We start from the raw sequence: 20,378 nt of genomic DNA, 5'->3' as shown, positions 1-20,378 counted from the left end.
ATCTATCTACATTACAAGAACCTACTGTACAAGAAACAAAACATGAAACTGTACACGCAAAAATGTTATGAAAAGGAACTAAAAATGAGAGCTCACAGACACCTATTGCCAAACCAAAAGACCATATTTTCCAAGAGTAAAAACGTTACCTGTTTAAAGTCCTAGCAAGATACTTTGTTCCATTTCTGTTAGCCAGAGATGGGTATTTCTTTTGAAGGAAAGCATATTCATCACGGATTGAATCAGTTACACTCTTCTTATTGTTAATGTCTAGTTGGCTCCTAAGGTTGAAAAATAACAAACTGTTTAACTAAAGTCAATTGTGGTCCTCTACATACCTTAGATGATGATGGTAGCACCAGACATTGCTTGTAATGCCTGATATGGATTGTGTTATCTAATTTTTGCAGTAATTCTTGCAGTAGGTATTATCCCATTTTACAGCAAAGGAATTGATGCCCAGGGACATTAACCTACTCAAGATCACATGGTAAGTACTTCCACCAAGATTCAACCTGTGACTTGTAAGTAATACCTGAATAGTTTAGGCCTCACTGTTACCATTAACTACTGCCAAAAGCAGCAGTCTGAAGTAACAGGGTAGACAAGTGAAAAAAAAAAAGTATAAATATGATAACCAGCAGTATATTTTATCCATATACAGGTATCTAATTTCTATCAAAAATAATTAACTTCAAGAGCAGTCATTTACAGATGCAAGTCTTACGCTATGAAATGGGAGGGGGCAGATTAAAAAAAAAAAAAGCCAAAGTATGGATAAGATAGGACATACAAAGCAGACAACTTAATTGTAATGGACCCTGGGTATCACTTTAGTAAAAACAGTTTCATTTTAAAAGGCCTGAGATTTAAAGATGTTAGCTGGCATTTAAATCCACATTAAAGGGGTATCTGGGTGGCTCAGTTGGTTAAGTGTCTGTCTGACTTTGGCTCAGACTCACAATCTCAGTCTCCAATGTATAGCTTGAGTCTTCTGATTATAAAATAAACATCATCCCCTACCTCACAGAGATGTTATAAGGATTCAAAGAGCTACCATTTGGAAACTGCTAACAGAAGAGGATCTAAAATATAATTAGACACTCAACAAGAGTTTCTTTTCTATAATTTTTAATACCAGCTATTTATGATTAGGATACCTTTAATAAAATTTCTCCAAGTCATCCTGGCGATTAAAAAGGATCACTAATACGAGAGGTGTTAAACCAGTTTATTAAAATCCTACCACCTTATTTAGAGACTCTGTCTCGAATGTGTACAAACCAAATAATACTTTTTTTTTCTCTTCCAGTGCACTCCTCATATATAACATAATAGGCAGAAATTTTTCAAGCCTGGCTATTAAATTTTCTTCCATTTTATGGACTGCTTACTTTAAAAACCCTTTCCATTACAAATGCCCATAGGAGGCTTTCGTGAATCTCTCTCCTCTCTTCAGAGTAATAAACTCCTAGCAATACCAAGATTATATAAAAGGGAAAAAGAGGGATAATATCACATTTTAAACTGCTTTTTAAAATTCAGATTTGGGGATCCCTGGGTGGCGCAGTGGTTTGGCGCCTGCCTTTGGCCCAGGGCGCGATCCTGGAGACCCGGGATCGAATCCCACGTCGGGCTCCCGGTGCATGGAGCCTGCTTCTCCCTCTGCCTGTGTCTCTGCCTCTCTCTCTCTCTCTCACTGTGTGCCTATCATAAATAAATAAAAATTAAAAAAAAAATTAAAAAAAAAATATTTAAAATTCAGATTTGCGGGCGCCTGGGTGACTCAGTCGGTTAAGCATCTGCCTTCGGTTCAGGTCATGATCCCAGGGTCCCTGTTCAATGAAGAGCCTGCTTCTCTCTCTTCCTCTGCCTGCCACTCCCCCTGCTTGTGCTCTTTCTCTGTGTCAAATAAATAAATAAAATATTTTTAAAAAATAAAAATAAAATTCAGATTTCCTTTGAAATGGGAATGCTGCAATTCTTATCACATTCTTGATTGCTAACCTGTTAACTACTCCAATTATTCCAAGTTTGACTGGTATAACCCTTCCCATCAATACATCCATGGCATCAGTACCCGCATCCATGAGGTCAAGTTTAGTGATTACAGCTAAGGTTCTGCGACCTGATAAATGTAAAAAACAAAAACAAAGAAGAAAATGATCCATTAAATAAAGCTATTAGGTATTAATAAGGAAAAAATCCTCATCTATAATCCCTCCTTAACATTATCTCTGTCATTTTAATAATGCTTTTCTGACCTTTGCTTACAAATACTTTTTAAAAACTAATTATAGGGGTATGAAGCAAAGCTACATTTATTAGCAGCAATAATAACTAATCCCTGCAAGCTGCCATTTTATATAAAGAAATGCACACCACAGCATTAGTCAAATATCATACACTGACCCACAGTATGAACTAAATTAGGACTTACAAACATAATCCTTGGAGTTACAAATGCTTCTTAAAAGGATTTTACCTTTATTTCTAAGAATTTCCTCTGCCCTGTCTAAATGTTTTCTACCTCTGCAGAATGTAGGTAACACAATCATCTACAATGATTATGAGAGTTTATTCTTAGAAGTCAACCATTTAAAAATCTAAATCATTTTATTTATACAAAACAAGTCCTCTTTACAAAACCATCTTATAATTTTAAAATCATTAGGCAACTATTACAAATATGGATATTGTGTCAAGTGCTTTTGCCTTGTCTATACAGCAACTAACCCATTAAAGTTTAATTTCCATCAGAATATCTATTTGTAATTATAAGCAAAATAGGAATGCATTATTTTTTAAATCTTTATTAATAGCTAGAGAAATTACTTTTAAAAATAAATACTCCTTTCTTGAGGGTAGATTTACCACTGTTAATCAAGGATCTCATTAAATATTAATATCTGTCCTTACCATCTGGATCTACCTCTCTTGAAATCTTAAGTGCCTCTGATGTTGCCATATCTGTATTAGCAGCAGTGACAGCAAGGATGATGGAATTTGGATTACTGATGAACCGAAGAATGAGCTCTCTGATTTGAAGCTCGATATCCTTAGGTTGATCACCTACAGGCACCTGAACCGAACAGATGAGCAAGGAACTAATAATAAAAATCAACTCAGCTTCCCCCCCGCCAATTTAATCTAAAGAATATAGGTATTACTCCATTCACAGATAGTAAAAATGAAGAACGCATATAGTACTAGCATTATATATGAATTTGGTAGTATTAAAGTCCCAAAACATATTTCTTGCAAATATCAAAAGTTTACCGTGTAAAGGACTGGTCAATGCCCAGAGGCAAATCCATTCGTTCATTCAATTAGCAAGTATTTATTGGCAACCTACTATAATTCAGGCACCGTTATACATCAGATGTCACAGTAGTGATTTAAAAAAAAAAAAAAGACCAAGATTCCTGTCTTCATTAAGTTTATATTTTAGTGATGAGAATACATATATATATAGCAAATACATATATATAGTATCTAGGTGGTGGCAGAGCTATGGAAAACATTAAGCAGAACAAGGAGCTAGGGAGTGATCAGATAAGGTTATACTTTTAAATAATTACTTTAGGATTATGCTTTTAAAAAGAGAAATGAGGGGGAAAAGTCACTCAGATAATGACATTTAAGAGAATGAGCAGAAACTAAAGGAGATAAGGGAGAAGTACATGCAGATATCTGAGGGAAGAATATTCCAGCACAATGAATAGTAAGGGCAGAAAACTCAAACAGAAAGAGTTAGAATAACAGGGATATTTTAAATCACTTTTAAGAACTTAAGCTTTTATTGTGAATGAAATGAAAACCCACTGGAGATTTTGAGCCAAGGAATGACATAATCTAATCTTCACCTTAATAGCATCATTCTGGCTGCTTAAGAATAAGTTTATGAGGAAGACCTATTAGGAGGGCTATTGTAGTAATCCAGCTGATAGGATAGTGGCTAGATCAGGATGGTAGCTACAAATTTGTAAGATAAAATGGAGTTCTGGATAGATTTTAAATGTAAGGAAAACCAAAAGGAGGGGATCCCTGGGTGGCTCAGTGGTTCAGCGCCTTCCTTTGGCCCAGGGTGTGATCCTGGAGTCCGGGGATCAAGTCCCACATCGGGCTCCCTGCATGGAGCCTACTTCTCCCTTTGCCTATGTCTCTGCCTCTCTATGTCTACCATGAAAAAATAAATAAAAATATTAAAAAAAAAAAAAAAAAGAAAAGAAAACCAAAAGGATCTTCTGAGAAAGTAGGGTGTGGAATAAAACGTGTCACGTCAAGGATGACTACAAATTTTTTGGCCTAAGAAAGAAGAAAGTTGCCATTTATTGAGGTGGTGGAGACTACAGAAATATGAAGTAAGATTGAGGGAATAGGTAAGAAATTTAGCATGAGACACAAAGTTTACCTATTAGACACTTCAGTGTACGTGCCAAATAGAGAGTTGGGATATACAAGTCTGGAGATGTTTAAATGCTGTCAGCATACAGACATTCATATATTTAAAGCCATAGTTTGGATGAAATCAATGGTGCGGGGGGGAGGGTAGTGTACCCAACTGACAAGAGGTCTAAAAATAGCTCTGGGCACTCACTGTGGAAACACTGGGAAGATAAGAAACCAGCAAAAGAGACAGAGAAGGAGTGGCCAGTAAGACTGGAGAGAAACCTGCAGAGTATGGTATCCTGGAAGCCAAGTAAAGAAAATATTTCAATGAGAAGGGAGGGCTCGACTATATTCAATGCTGCTAATAGATCAACTGGGGGGGGGAAAAAGCTGATTATTCTCATAAGGTAAAGCAAAAATGACCACAATTGAAAACAAATATGACCAAATCCACAATGAGTAACAACTAATCTTTACCTTGGTCATTCCTGGCAAATCCACAAGTGTCAGATTGACAACATTGGGTGAAAAAATCTTAAGATGAATTGGCTCAGGGCTTACTCCCTAAAAATAAGTTTTAAAATATATTAAAGTCACATTAAAATTTCAGTGAAATATAAATTGCTAAAGTATACCTCCCTTCAAGCAGATAGACATTAGATGCTTTTAAGTATGAATTAAACTATGAACATTTAAACAATCAAAACCTGAGGAAACACATCAAGTAAGGCAGCCAGCCATATAGCAGGTGATAATCTTATCCAATTCTGTAACATCGATATACAAAAATTTATTTCCCCTGCATTATTTTATATCCTTGTCTCTTGATTCTGAACAGATACAACTTCTTAAATATGTTTAATAGACTTAGTGCTGAACTAAAGAAAACTGTATCACTATCCAAATTTATGAGGTTGAGTAGACAGTGAGGCATGGGCAAACAAGTTATCCATTTCAACTTGGTTCCTAATCTATGACTATCAAGTAGCAAGAGTGTGTATTTTAAGAGATTCTTCAGAAAATTTACCTAAATCTTCAGATCCCTGAATTCAAGTAGTTAGAATTTGGATAATGAGAGATACCTCTATTTTCTCTCCCCTGGACTGAGATTATTTATTATACAGACTGCCTTCTCTTCAACACTAGCCCTCTAAAAATTTTGAAGCTGAGCCAGCTACAAGTTAAAGGGCACACAAAAAATATGCATAACTTGTCTTTGCACATGCCCTTAAATGTCCTTTTCTCTTACCTACTTTCTATCTTCTTTCATTAATCCATTGAAAATTCTAACTTCCCAGAAAGCTTTTTTGGAACATCCTTTACTTTGAGATATATTGGGTTTCTCCAAACTACTTTTCTACTTCAAATACACCAGTGTTCAAAGTCATATGCTGATATTCAGCATACCTACCTAGGTTGTGTGCTTTCTTAGGCATTCCCTTATCATGTTTAATACAAAGATTTACTCAACTGCTTCTATAATTCCAATCTCACAGATATTTTAAATCCTTCAGGGTTTTATGTTAGGCATATGAAATCATTTAGATATTTGTACATATAAAATTACTTACATAAGATCAAAGTATTTACTTCATTACAAATATGACTTAGGAAAGAAGAGACTTTTCACAGATTTGGGGGTAGGGGACTTCTCATCCTTTGGACACTGTGGGTAAGAAAACCTGCTAGGTAAGTATATCACATCCCCACCATAAATTAAACATCTTGTTGGTATACAGACTCTATCTTTCATGACATTCAGTTTAATGTAACTAAAACTTTCTGAAACACTAGTCACATGCACTCAATTCTAGCCCTATGTGAAATTACCACCAATTCCTAAGTTCAGTAAATCCATGGGGATGCAGGAGAATTCAGATTGGTATTATGATTAATAATACCCCCAAAGTCAAAATTATCCCTGAAAACAGTTACAGGACCAAGGAGAAGCTAATCTAGTTTCTTGCCACTTTTTCTACCTCTTCTTTTTACAACACAATTGTTAGAAATTCAGGAAAGTATGGTAGCAGCAGCAGCAGTAACTCAGTTACCAGTTCAATAACAAACAAAGCTTAGTCAGTCAGAGAGATAATCTCCTTACTAGGCATAAAGAATTGATACGGCTCCAAAAACGCCTGTCAGGACAACCTCTCTAGCACAGCATCTGGCAGATTAAAGGGCTCAATGAATACTTGTTGAATATTCTGGGTTATGGCCCACTTGTGGGATTAAAGGGCCTCTGGAGGGCAGCCCCGGTGGCTCAGTGGTTTAGTGCTGCCTTCAGCCCAGGGTACGGTCCTGGAAACCCAGGATTCAGTCCATCAGGCTCCCTGCATGGAATGGAGCCTGCTTCTCCCTCTGCCTGTGTCAGTGTCCGCCCCTCCAGCACCCCCGTCTCTCATGAATAAATTAAATCGTTAAAAAAATAAAAAATAAAGAGCCTCTGGATAATACAAGAATGGAGATTTTTAAAAAGGGGGGGAGGGAACAGAGAATGGTAGCAAGAATAAAAAAAGAGAAAACAGAAGCATTTATAGGAAGCAGTGACAGTGCCTGTGTCAGGTTAATGGCATCTTAGACACCAAATTTACTTTAAATTCTCACAATGTTAGAAAACAGGAAAATAATTAAGCTGCTAACACTGGTTTTCATTTTCACTGAAAAAAAGCCAGTCTCTCTTTGCTTTCATAAGTACCTCTATCCTTATTATTCAGGTAAGAAAGAAAGTTCTTGGGGCAGCCCGGGTGGCTCAGCGGTTTAGCACCGCCTTCAGCCCAGGGCATGATCCTGGAGACCCGGGATTGAGTCCCACCACGTCAGGCTCCCTGAATGGAGCCTGCTTCTCCCCCTCTGCCTGTGCCTCTGCCGATCTCTAGGTCTCTCATGGTTAAATAAATAAAATGTTAAAAAAAAAAAAAAAAGAGGGACGCCAGGGTGGCTCAGCGGTTGAGGGTCTGCCTTCGGCCCAGGGCTGATCCCCAGGTCCTCGGATGGAGTCCCACATCAGGCTCCCTGCATGGTGCCTGCTTCTCCCTCTGCCTGTGTCTCTGCCTCTCTCTGTGTTTCTCATAAATAAATAAATAAAACCTTTAAAAAAATAAAAATAAAAATAAATTTAAAAAAAAAGAAGGTTCTTCAAACTCTCAGAAGCTACACAATGCCTCTTGAGTTAGAGTACAATCAATCTGTTAGGAAAAGGTAACTTATTATAGCAGTATTAAATAGAAAAATTATGTAAGTGGTATGTACATCACGATCAAGAATAAGCACCTAGGGATCCCTGGGTGGCGCAGCGGTTTGGCGCCTGCCTTTGGCCCGGGCACGATCCTGGAGACCCGGGGTTGAATCCCACGTCAGGCTCCCTGCATGGAGCCTGCTTCTCCCTCTGCCTGTGTCTCTGCCTCTCTGTCTCTCTCTGTGTGACTATCATGAATAAATAAATAAAATCTTAAAAAAAAAAAAATAAGCATCTAAATGAAATATCTGGTAGAACATAAAAGCTCTAAGAAACAAAAGGGATTTAAGTTTTTACATCTTTGTGAAAATCTCCATTAATTTCAAATACCAAGACTATGAATTTACAATGCCCATCATACATTGTATACAGAATACTCTGAATGATATATTTACAACGTTTATGTGTTCTAGCTCTAAAAAATGCCTACCTTATTATTTCCTGAAATCCTTTCTGTTTCATTTTCAATTTCTTGTCGAATTTCATCAAAATCCGTGTAAAGCTGAAAATTATTGAAACAAAAAAGCACAACACTCATAGTAAGATCAACAGTTCTTAAGCAAGGAGTCAATAAATTTCAAGGAGGCCCATGGATCTGCTTAAGAGAATTAGTAAATACTAATATACACATGTATTTGCTGAGCCAAGGAGTTTGATATGAGCTTTTCAAAGCTGCTTGATCCCACAACAATTAATTTCCAAATTACGGTAAGACTCAACTTAATGTGTTTTCCAAATAAACTGCTATAGTTAGACATGTTACCAAGATAATATTTATTTTACAAGGAGTAGTTGCTTCAAGTTAACATACTACATCACCAATGATAAGAAATGATCAACTATCTGTACAAAAAAAAATTTTCAACATGTTATTTCTTCATAATATTCTTGTGTGACTGATTACCTTATTTTTGGTGTGAAGAAATTTACCCCATTCTTCTGCTTCAACCCCTGGAAAAAGAAAAATTCCATTTATTGGAAACTATGGCAATTACCTTTTTATCTTAGGAATTCAAAAAGGCAACATAGTATCATTTGTTTCTTTTTGCCGCTGATAAACAGTATTTTAAGATCTACTAAATTATATTTTCGTATTTTAAAAACTGTATCCTATATTTCAAAAAGTGACTATTTTCAGAGTTACTCACAGGTCTTCCTTTTGAAATCTAGATCTGAAACCTAGATTCTACAAATAAAATTGTTCACTTCTCTTCATATTCTGTATGTAATTATATCATAGTAAAAATATATACTTTGTTTTTAAATATCTTACACATAAAGCAGTTTATATGAGGAAAGTAACTCAAGCAAATGGCTAAAAGAAGAAAAACTAAGAATCCTACTGAGTAATGCGAAAAGCACATATAATAGATTTCCACATGTAATTCAAGGTAAAAATTTGCAATATGTGAATGAAACAGATATTAAATCCATTTTGTTTTTAATTTGGTTTCCTACTGGTTACCTATAAGTCACAATTTATTGTTCCTTTAAAGAGCTCTCTCAGTAGTGCATTATGTAATTTATATGCACTTTCAAGGTGATTTCCCACCCCACACCCCGGGGCCAAGACTATGTTTTCCCTTGGAAGTGAAGGTTGGAAAGAAATGAAATGAATGTATGTTGGGGGGAGAGGGAGGCGGGTAGAGACAGACCTATCATAACTATTGTATGAAATCACTACTCTACATGAGTTTCCAGTAATAGGTCTGTCCTTCCTGCACTTGCTGGAAAAAAAGGAAAATATATTCACTGTAGCCACTGTTTTCAAGGGGTCTAAATCTTGGCGAGCACATTTTGTTCTAGTTTTCTCAGAGAAACTGGACATGTTTAATTGTAGAAAGATAACCTAATTCCCTTCCCTAAGCACAGCTATTCTGCTTTTGCCAAATTTAGAGTTTTAAATATCTTAACGACTGAGTTTATGAATAATGCATATCAGCCACTGAAATCAAAATAAAAATGACTAAAGATATTCAAATAAATATTGAAGAAAAGGTGATTTGATCTTTGGTGGAAATAAGGTAAATAAAACTGGATCCTTTTTGCAAGTAAAATGCTCACCTACTTGAAGCTTAGTACCTTCTTCCAAGAAGTCTCATTGGAGGACTGGAGTAATCTAGGTGAACAGAACTCAAAGAGGAGGTACTACATACCAAAGGGGTGTTTTAAATTTACCTTATCGTATAAAGGAGGCCTGGCTTAACAAGCATGTTTTTGAAAATAAAAATAAAATACATTCACCACCAAAAAAAGCCTGCATTCTGATGCAATGCCAAAAGGGAACAAGAACCACCTGCAATCAATCAATGTGGATAGGCAAATAAAAATGGAAGAAAAATAATGCACACAGCCTGTAAGAGTACATAGCACACATGCAGGCATACTAGAAAAAGAAGGGCCAAAAACAAATGGATAAAGGAAACCTTTAGAAAGGTGTCTTGAGTTTTTCCATGTAGCAGGGTCTGTAGTTAAAGAGAAACAGCACAGAATGATAAGTTTAATGCTTATCCCTAATATTTTAAACCTTTTTAAAAAATCAAATGTGTAGAAACCTGAACACATTTCAAATGCACAGAGCATTCAATTATTAAAAATTTACGACTATAATTCCCATTATAATTAATTATAATTAAAGGGATGTATAGATTTTAATGATATGAATAAAGCATACTATGTGTCATAATTTACTTATTTTCCATTACAACTAATTGTTTTACTTCTGGTTTCTAGTTCTAACACAACTGTATTAAAATTAATTCACTCTCCAAAAATTTGCCTTAAGTATTAATATATTTGATCTATGACTATGGGGAAAGAGAAATTGCCTGGTATAAAAAAAATCTACAAACCATACCAAACATATCTTTCAAAACCTTGAAAGTAAATATATACAAGTTTTTACCCTATTCATAAAAATTAAGATTTATAAGGGATTATTATATTCTTTGAAATATATACTCAATTTAAAAGAACACCATAAAAACAATTTTGGTTTTTAATCAGCATGCTATTTTTGGATTTCACCTAAAAAGAAATCTAAGGAAAGCTTGATTTATTTCTTTAAAATATATGAAAGATAATAATGAAGTTCAAATTTCAAATTACACCACCATCTTATTCTAAAACAGTGTGAATATGTTTTTAATAATGTTTTATCAGAAAAGGGCAGCCCGGGTGGCTCAAGCTGCCTTCAGCCCAGGGCATGATAAAGTCCCATGTCAAGGCTCTCTGAATGGAGCCTGCTTCTCCCTCTGCCTGTGTCTCTGCCTCTCTTTCTCTGTGTCTCTCATGAATAAATAAATAAAATCTTTAAAGAAAAAAAAAGATTTTATCAGAAAATTCTTTTTAACTGGCAAAAGGGGTGCAAGCTGAGAAATTCTACATATTGACAATTATTAATTATCCTAAATAGTTGGCAGAATGAAGGATTCCACATTGAATAAAATTTCCTGATAATTATACATATTAAACATTAAATACTTTATTTTAGTCTGTTTTGATGAACCCATATCTAAAATGGATTATACTACTTCATGTCATCCTAAAATATACTGCTCTTAAATTAACCTACTATTGATAACTTGGGCCTTTCTTACATAACAAAGCCCTCTGAGGTTATAAATCCCTATACAAAATGGTTAGAGACTGATTTTTTTCTTTTTTGAAAGTTCTTCCATCTGGTTATGTTTTCTTCCCTTTCTCCCCTCTAGTTGTCAGAATGTCAAGGAGCTCATACTCTTCTGGCTAACTAAATATTTATCTGCTTCATTGTTTCTGATTTTCTCTGACTTACAATGATTTATGAGATAGATTGTTTATCCTGAGGATAAAGAGGCTCTGATGAGAAACTGAAGAACTATGCTAGTTATTAATAGGACATACGAAATTTAATACTGAAAACTTATGAAATCTATTTTGTGTTCTCAGTAGCTGAGTTGTCATTTTAAGTGAGGTTTTATGTTTTTTACGTAAAATATAAGCACTAAGCTTTGAAAAAATATATATATATATATATCCGTTAAGATATGCAGATTTGCTGACCACCACCAAGAGGAGACACATCAACGAAACATAGTGAACATATAAGCAGAGATACTGAGGAATTGACACTTCCGTAGTTGGAATGTATAGTCTTTTCTAAAAACACTGCCCACCTCTGCAAATAGTTTCTGACATGCAGGATATCTATCATCTGCCCTTTTCATGGTGACTGAAGAAAATAAAAAGTTAAACAAAAGAGACCTAATTAATGCCATATAGTTTCTTAAAGTCTTAGTTTAAGGGATCTGATAACTAAGTTAGTGGGAATGAAATTTTAAGCGTTATTCTACATATATGAAGCTGAACCATAGGTTAGTACAAAATGATTAAATTCCAGGCTCAGAATTTCAATAATTAAGAAATATTACAGAAATGGAAAGTGATGAAAAATATACCCAGACACACTACCTAATATAATTAAGAGGCTCCTACCTATCCTCTGGCAGTCTATCCAAAAATACTACTTGTTAACATGTACAACTCCATTAACTTGCTTCAGTAATTAACTTTCTACATCATGATAGGTTTTTTTAATTTCCCTAAAAAAAATAAATAAATCAGGTCATCACCACCAATGCTCCTATAATAATGGAAAATAAGATACAAATTAAAGGAACTTCAATATCATTAATACTATCATCCTTTCTTAGATCAGAATCTAAGAAGTAGAATGAAACGGCACTAAAAACAGATCTCTACAGATAAGTAACAAACATGGTACTCTGCTGCAAAGTGATAATTAGAGCATTTTACACTTACATAAATAAGAAAGTCTGAGTCAAACACTGAACAAGGAAGATTAAATATATTTTCACCAAACATTTCAACTCCACTCATATAAATAGGACACATATTTACAAAGCAATTTAATATCTGTTTATAGACACAGCATTTCTCAAAATATTTTCAGTTTAACCAAAGAAGGACTACTATAAAGGACAGTACATATTTTCTTATCTTAATGTCCTACATTTACTATTGTAGGAGTGGGTGGATCTTAAAAATCAGAATAGTATGTGCTACGTAATGTAGGTAAGCCTTAGCAACAGGAAAAAAAATAAAAAATTAAAACTCTTTCTAAAAATAATATTTTATTAGCTTGAAGGGCAAAAGATTTCAAAATTATCAGGTACATGGTGAAACCAGAAAAGGGAAGGTGAGATAACACCGCTGTACTGAAAAGCAAGTCATTTTAATTGTATTTAAAATCTTTAAACTAGATATCTAAAATGATTACATTTCTAAATCAAAGTTAAAAAATAAAATTATTTTCAACACAAGTGAGAAAAGCTTATTAAAAACCTCCAAAAAATACAAAAACTTCTTTAAAATAACTGATTCCTATTATCAAGTATCTCACTAAATCCTCCATAAGTATTAATGACAGTATACTAATAAGCTGAATTATGAAAAAGGTACTATTCCAAACATGTCTACTCATGGTCCTCAAAACAAAACTTACTCTTTTTCCACAAGAGAAATGACGCATTCATTCCACTTCTCTTCACAGGACTTCTGCTTTTGTTATAGCCACTGATTTCTGTCTAATCAATTCATGTATTTTTTTAAGCAAATTTTTCAAGCAAATATGAAGAATTCTTAAATAGTTTTTATTCCAATTCTAAAATTTACCATTTTCTTCTCCTGTTGTTTTTCGCTTATCTTCGGGTGAAACATGGACTAGCTGCAGAATGAGAGGTCTCCGGGTGACAATACCAGTGCCTCTGGGAAGCAGGTCCCTCCCCACTAGGCTTTCTAGCACTGAGCTCTTTCCACTGCTCTGAAAACAGAATACACAGGAGCAAAATTAGTGTGTCCACAGACTTTTTTTTTTTTAAAAGATTTATTCATTTGGGAGAGAGAGAAACAAGCACGAGCATGGTTCAGCAGGAGAAGGGGCAGAGGGGAGGGAGAAAGAATCTCAATCAGACTCTCTGCTGAGTGCAGAGCCTAACACAGGGCTCACCCATGACCCTGAGACAACAACCTGAGTGGAAATCTGGACACTTAACCAACTGAACCACCCAGGCACCCCTCCACAGACTTTTTTGTAACTCAGTAAGACTATACTAAGAAAGCACCATACGAATAAATTAAAGGGAAAATTATTGCAAAGATGTTTAAAATCAAAGTTTAGTTACATTTTCTACTATGTGATCTTTGTATCTTTAGAATAAAAAAAACTCCCAAGAGAGAGTATCAAAAATCTCACTCCCCTGCAAAAATTTTTAAAATAAAAAATAAAGTCCCACTCCCCTATAACTTTCCCACCTTTTTTGATACTCTCTCAACCAGGTTTTCAAAGCCTGTATAATATTGGTACATAACATTAGGCCTATGAAAGTAATTACTTTAAATAGGGTAGTTTTATATGTATTTTTCTCTAACATGATTTTTAATGTAGCAAATGGATTATTTCATATCAATATAGTAATTTCTGTGTTTAATAGTTAAGTAGTATTCTATTATTTGTAAAGTCAAATCAAACACTGACTTGGACATTTAAATGGTTTTTGCTACTATTAACAATGCTGGGGAGCTCCTGGGGCGCCTGCTTCTCCCTCTGCCTGTGTCTCTGCCTCTCTCTGTATGTCTCTAAAGAATAAATAAATAGAATCTTTTAAAACAAAAACAGAAAAAAACAATGCTGCAGGGATCCCTGGGTGGCGCAGCAGTTTGGCGCCTGCCTTTGGCCCAGGGTGCGATCCTGGGGACCCGGGATCGACCCACATCGGGCTCCCAGTGCATGGAGCCTGCTTCTCCCTCTGCCTGTGTCTCTGTCTCTCTCTCTATCATGAATAAAAATTTCAAAAAAATTAAAAAATGTTAAAAAAAAACAATGCTGCAGTACATGTGCTTTATACATATAACCTTACTCATTTATCTTATTAGATTTATTTCATTAAATGAATGGCTGTGATTAAAGAGCATAGAGATCTTAAGCATTCACAGATACTGTCAGACTGCACACAAGGTGGCAGGATCCCATGTAATTTTACTATACTCCCCTTGTAATTTTCTGCAACCCCATCAGCACTGGGCATTATCGCTTTTTTGAACCTTTACTACTTTGATAGATGAACACACTGATAGCTCATTTAAATGTACATTTCTGCGGTGCCTAGGTGGCTCAGTCAGTTAAGCATCTGCCTTTGGATAAGGTCAAGATCCTGGGGTACTGGATCCTAGGGTCCACTCCCCTCACCCCCAACAGGCTCCATGCTCTGAAGGGAGTCTGCTTCCCCTGCCCCCTGCTCTTGGGCATGCACTCCCTCTCAAATAAATAAATAAAACCTAAAAAAAAATAAATAAATAGAAATAATTTTACATTTATTACTGAAGTCAAAGATCATTTTGTTTAAAGGCTTTTTATATTTTTCAGTGATTATTCAAATCCTGGCACTTTATGTTTCTTATTAGCTTACAAAGCTCTTTATCCATGTAAGAATTTCATTTTTTGTTGTATCTCCCAACTTTTCATTTTGAAAATTTCAAAGCCACAAGAGTTTTGAAAATATTAACAGTGAAATATTCGTTTCTTAACAAAGATGCACCAATTAACATTTGGACATATGTGCTTTATGTCTGTTCTTAAACACACACACTTCTTTTTTTTTCTGTTCTACTTGAGAATTAATTATATATATCATGATGCTTCATCCCTAAATATTGTAGTGTATCTGTCTCTAAGAAGATCCATAAGGGCATTCTTCTATACAACCATATTCAATGATCATACTCCGGAAACTAAGCATAAATAGAATACTAAAAAACAGTAGATTATCAAATAATATATAAATCCCTAACCTATACATCTTAAATGTTTATAATTTTCTTTAGTTCATAGTAAGTATTTTCTGCACATTTTCTCTGTGCTATACTTCTTAGTCAAAACTAGTATGACTATTACTTTCATATTTTCTACAAAGGCAAAAATCCTAAATTCATCTATTGAATCAGAAAGAGTCTACAGAAAGCAGATGGTCCACTCAAGTTAGGTTAATTTAAGAAGGGTTTATTTATGAGCAGACTGTTTACAAAACTGTGAATAAGGCTCTCGGAAATCACAAGGGATAGTACTATAACCCAGACTAATAACAACAAAGAAGCTGTTACCACCTAAAGGCCCTGAAGACTAGAACTTTGAAAAGAGGGAGAGCCAGCCCAAGGAAACCACATACAGAGCCTGAGCCACAGGAATAAATATCCAGGGCTCCCCATTTCCAAATCCAATCTGATGCCAGAGGACATGGAGTCCCATTCATGTTGTCCAGAAAGGTCTCATCTCAGAAAGAACAGGAATGTTGACTGGAATGGTCAAATTGAAGATTACATGTCACACTTGGTATTGCCAGATTTTAGGGTCTCAGTTTATTCCTCTCATTAAGAAAAATAAAGTGATTTCCATCATTTCTGTACTCACTCTGAGCAAAATGGAAATTTCCTGTTCTTTAATTTATGCATTTTGATAGAACCTGTCTGTTAAACAAAATGAACCGTCTAACTCCTTGCATTTTCAAATTTACAGGCATAACTGCTTATAATATTCTTAGGATAGTTTATTTTTATTTTAATATTTTGTCTTTGTAGTTTCTTATAATCAGATTTTCCAGTTGATTATTAAATTGATTTTATTGGTCAAATCTTTTACTGATTTCATCTTGTAGTCATCTTTCTAATACTGTTCATTTCTACTTCTTAGCACCCCCCCCCGATAAAAGGAGTTATTTATCTTTTCTTTTCTTTAAAAACTCCTGAAGTTAAACATTTAGCTTATTTCTCTATCTCAGCTACCAATATTTGCCTCATCCATCCCATACACACATATATACATTTCTCAAACTGAGTTGTCTCTATCTTTTCTTCTACACCAAGAATGTTTATTCTAACAATTGTGTATTCTAATTCACAATTATTTGGTTAGCCTCCAAATATTACCAATACTACCACTACCAATAAGATAGCTGAGAATAATTTTTTATATATTTTGCAAATGATATCTCCATTCTTTCCCACCTCTTTACAGACCATGTTTTCCCCTTTTTTTTAACCATCATTTGGCTCTGCAAGTATGTGTCATGCTAACATCAGTCCTTACATTAATGCCTTTAGTCATTTTGATTCTCTGAAGTTGTTCTCTAATAGATTCCTCAGAAAGGGCTAATATTCTTCAAATCCTAGCATACATGTAAGTTTGTGACTTTTCTACCTGAAAATCAGCTGGATTACATAAAGCTTGGGCCCATATACTCTTCAATATCTTACGTATAAAATTCCACAATGAATTGTATCTTCCTTCATAAATTTTATGAACATATCTTTTCTCATGAATGGTTACTGTTGAAAGGTTATGACAATAATCTGGTTTTCCAAGAGACTTTGTGACTTCTGCCTGCACATCTAAGGACTTTTTATTTTTCCTTTAAAGTCCAATAATTTTACTAGACTATGCTTGTCTCAGGGTTGGTCTTTCTGTGTCAATGCCCTCAGGTATGTGATGTGCTTTTTCAAAATGAAATCCCAGGGATGCGTGGGTGGCTCAGTAGTTGCGCATCTGCCTTTGGCTCAGGTCATGATCCCAGGGCGCTGGGATAGAGTTCTGCATCAGGTGCCCTGCAGGAAGCCTGCTTCTCCCTCTGCCTATGTCTCTGCCTCACTCTGTGTGTCTCTCATGAATAGATAGTCTTTTTAAAAAATGGAATTCCAAATGTGTTTTTAATTCAGTTAAATTTTTAGTAACTGTTTGTTACTTTACTATCTTTTTTTCTTCTTTGAAGGACTCCCATTATACACATGTTGGATCTTCTTTACCTGTATTCAATATGTAGCTTCTTTTCTTTCTTTCTTTTTAAGATTTTATTTATTTATTCATGAGAGACGCACACACAGAGAGAGAGGCAGAGACACAGGCAGTGGGAGAAGCAGGTTCCATGCAGGGAGCCTGATGTGGGACTCGATCCTGGGTCTCCAGGACCAGGCCCTGGGCTGAAGGTGGTGCTAAACTGCTGAGCTACCCAGGCTGCCCTGTTAGCTTCTTTCAAATTCTTTTTATAACTCTATCTAACCCTTATTCTTAACATCCTGTTCCTTTTCATCTTCCTCTCTTATGGTCTGTCTTTTTTTTTCTTGCTCTTGTATTCCTTCCATTTTCTTCACTTCCAAAATTTTCTTCATTTCTATTATTTTATTAATAAATTCTATCACCTAGGTTTTTTCTTTTATGCAAACTTGTTTTTTAATGCCTTGTTGTGATTATAATGTCTTGTCTTGCCTTTAGTCTTAATATCTAATTATTTTCATCTGGATATGTCTTCCTGGTGTCCTTTCTTGTCTACAAGGCTATTCTGAGCCTCATTCTTCTTTAAATACTTTGTGAGATTTCACATTAATTTTTATCAGGATCTTCTCTTCCTTTGTCTGTATTCTTCAAGGGAAGCTCAGTTATATTCTCAGTTCCATTGCACTGTGAGAATTGGTCCTGGAAAGAAGCTTTGGATAGTTTTCAAAGTTTCACAAAGGTGCACTAGTCCATTAAGACTTCACCACAGGGATCCCTGGGTGGCGCAGCGGTTTGGCGCCTGCCTTTGGCCCAGGACATGATCCTGGAGACCCGGGATCGAATCCCACGTCGGGCTCCCGGTGCATGGAGCCTGCTTCTCCCTCTGCCTGTGTCTCTGCCTCTCTCTCTCTCTCTGTGACTATCATAAATAAATAAAAATCAATAAAAAAATTAAAAAAAAAAAAAAAAAGACTTCACCACAGACTCTCTCACTCATCCATTATCTGTGTGTGCAAAATGCCACCCAGTTTCAGCTGGTATTCTTAAACTGGCCCTCCAAGATTTCCAGTGACTGCCTTTTGCCTATTTTACGATTCCCAGATTCATCTGATGTTCCACTGCTTCCCTCTTCTTCTTCTTGAATAGATAATAATACACAGGTCTTGCAGCTGTTTGTGGTTTGTCCCCAACCTAGTGGTATGGGGGATTTACAAAGAAACACAGTCAACTAATTTTCTTGTAAATGTTGTAGGGGCACCTGAGTGGCACAGTCAGTTAAATGTCCAACTCTCAGTTTCAGCTCAGGTCATGATCTCAGGGTCCTGGGACTGAGCCCCTCATATGCGGAGTGCAGATCCTGCTTGAGATTCTCTCTCCCTCTCCCTTCTGCTTGTGCGTGCTTTGTCTCTCTCTCTCTCTCTAAAATAAATAAATAAATCTTTTTAAAAAACGTTGTAAACAATCATGGGTTTTGGGTTTCCTATTCCATTTGCCCCATTTTTACGGGAAAGTCAAATAGAGATTAGGAAACCATTCTATCACTGCTGTCATCTCAGAAACCATAATTGGGAAATTTAGCCCACTTGGATATATTGAGACTAATGCTTAATATTATGGTTTTTTTTTACAATATTCAATCATGAAAAAAATAAAGTACTGATACCTACTATACTATGGATTAACCTCAAAAACATTCTGCTAAGTGAAAGTAAGTCACAAAAGGCCATGTATTTATTTGATCCTATTTATATGAAATGTCCAGAACAGGCAAGAAAATAGATGAAGTGACTGCCAATCACTGGAGATGGAGGGAAATGGGGAGTGATAGCTAATGGATACAAGGTTTCTTTTTAGAATGATGAAATATCTAAAACTAGATTATGGTGTTGGCTGCAATTCTACAAACATGCTAAAAACTACTGATTATACATTTCAAGTGGGCGAACTTTATGGTATATATACCTCAACATCAATAAAGCTATGACAAAACAAAGGAGAAAGTAATTTCAGATGAATTACATATTTTTAAAAGTACTGAAAAACATTAAAGTATACTTTTCTGACTTTAAGATAGGGAATGACTCCCTATTATGTAAAATGTATAAACTAGGGGGAAAAACTTGATAATTCAACACAGTAAAATTGAAATTTCTTTTACTCATACAAAAGAACTAGAGGAAAATATTTGTGATCCCCATAACTGACAAGAACTAGTAAGCAAAATGCCAAAACAATGTCTACAAACCAGTAAGAAAAAGATAATCTAGTAGAAAATAATGTGCTGAGATAGGAACAGAAACTCACAAAAGTAGAACTACAAAGGGACAAGAGAAAAGATGCCCACACTCAATAATTAGGGAGGTATAAGAATCACCATTAAATACCATAAATTAAAAACATGACAATAAACAAGAGTCCTGTCCATGATGGCAGCTTAAGAAGATGCTGAACTCACCTCCTCCACAGACACATCAAATCTACACCTAATTATATACCACTTCCTCTGAAGAACTGAGGGCTGCCTAAATAGCTTCTACGTGACAAAACACAGAAAGGCCACATCAGCAAGAGAGACAAAGAAACCAGACACTATAAGGAAGGGAACCTCTACCTCCAACTCTGAACTGCAGTAGAGAAGGATAGTACAAGGGAACAATGGGCAGATTCATCTGCCCTGGAGCACAGAAAAAAGCTCTGGTTTAAAAAAGCAATTAGCATATAAAAGATCCAGCCATACAACTCCACCAAACAGTGAGGGAGCTGCTGGAACTCGCTCCAGGTTGGAGGGGCTGGCAAGTGCCACAGTCTACATTCAACTTCTACCTTGACAGTGCAGATGATGGGTGCAGAGTTCCAGGTGTCATAGTCAACCTGCCACCTCCGAGAGTACTGAGTCCCTAGCCCACACCAGTCACAGCCATACCATTA

The 20,378-nt window shown here is 35.6% G+C and overlaps 1 protein-coding gene across 10 annotated transcripts in view; it reads right to left on the bottom strand.

Annotated features, from left to right (window-relative positions):
• The window catches only part of DNM1L (dynamin 1 like), a 49,688-nt gene that overhangs the window by 13,069 nt on the left and 16,241 nt on the right, over positions 1-20,378 (bottom strand). For 4 of the 10 annotated variants that reach the window (XM_055318562.1, XM_055318564.1, XM_055318567.1 and 1 more), the window contains exons 2-9: positions 13,304-13,451; positions 10,054-10,092; positions 8,532-8,578; positions 8,058-8,129; positions 4,870-4,956; positions 2,920-3,082; positions 2,008-2,128; positions 150-281 (exon numbers count right to left, since the gene is read on the bottom strand). In XM_055318562.1, the coding sequence (XP_055174537.1) occupies positions 150-281; positions 2,008-2,128; positions 2,920-3,082; positions 4,870-4,956; positions 8,058-8,129; positions 8,532-8,578; positions 10,054-10,092; positions 13,304-13,451 (809 nt within the window). Of the gene's footprint in view, positions 1-149; positions 282-2,007; positions 2,129-2,919; positions 3,083-4,869; positions 4,957-8,057; positions 8,130-8,531; positions 8,579-10,053; positions 10,093-13,133; positions 13,244-13,303; positions 13,452-20,378 lie in introns of those variants that run through there. The other 6 variants (XM_055318565.1, XM_055318566.1, XM_055318569.1 and 3 more) reach the window with 3 other exon arrangements.

The sequence above is a fragment of the Nyctereutes procyonoides genome, unplaced genomic scaffold, assembly GCF_905146905.1.
Source record: "Nyctereutes procyonoides isolate TBG_1078 unplaced genomic scaffold, NYPRO_anot_genome, whole genome shotgun sequence".
NCBI lineage: Eukaryota > Metazoa > Chordata > Mammalia > Carnivora > Canidae > Nyctereutes > Nyctereutes procyonoides.
The sequence above is the reverse complement of the archived record's forward strand: the minus strand, read 5'-3'. Positions and strand labels throughout refer to the sequence as shown.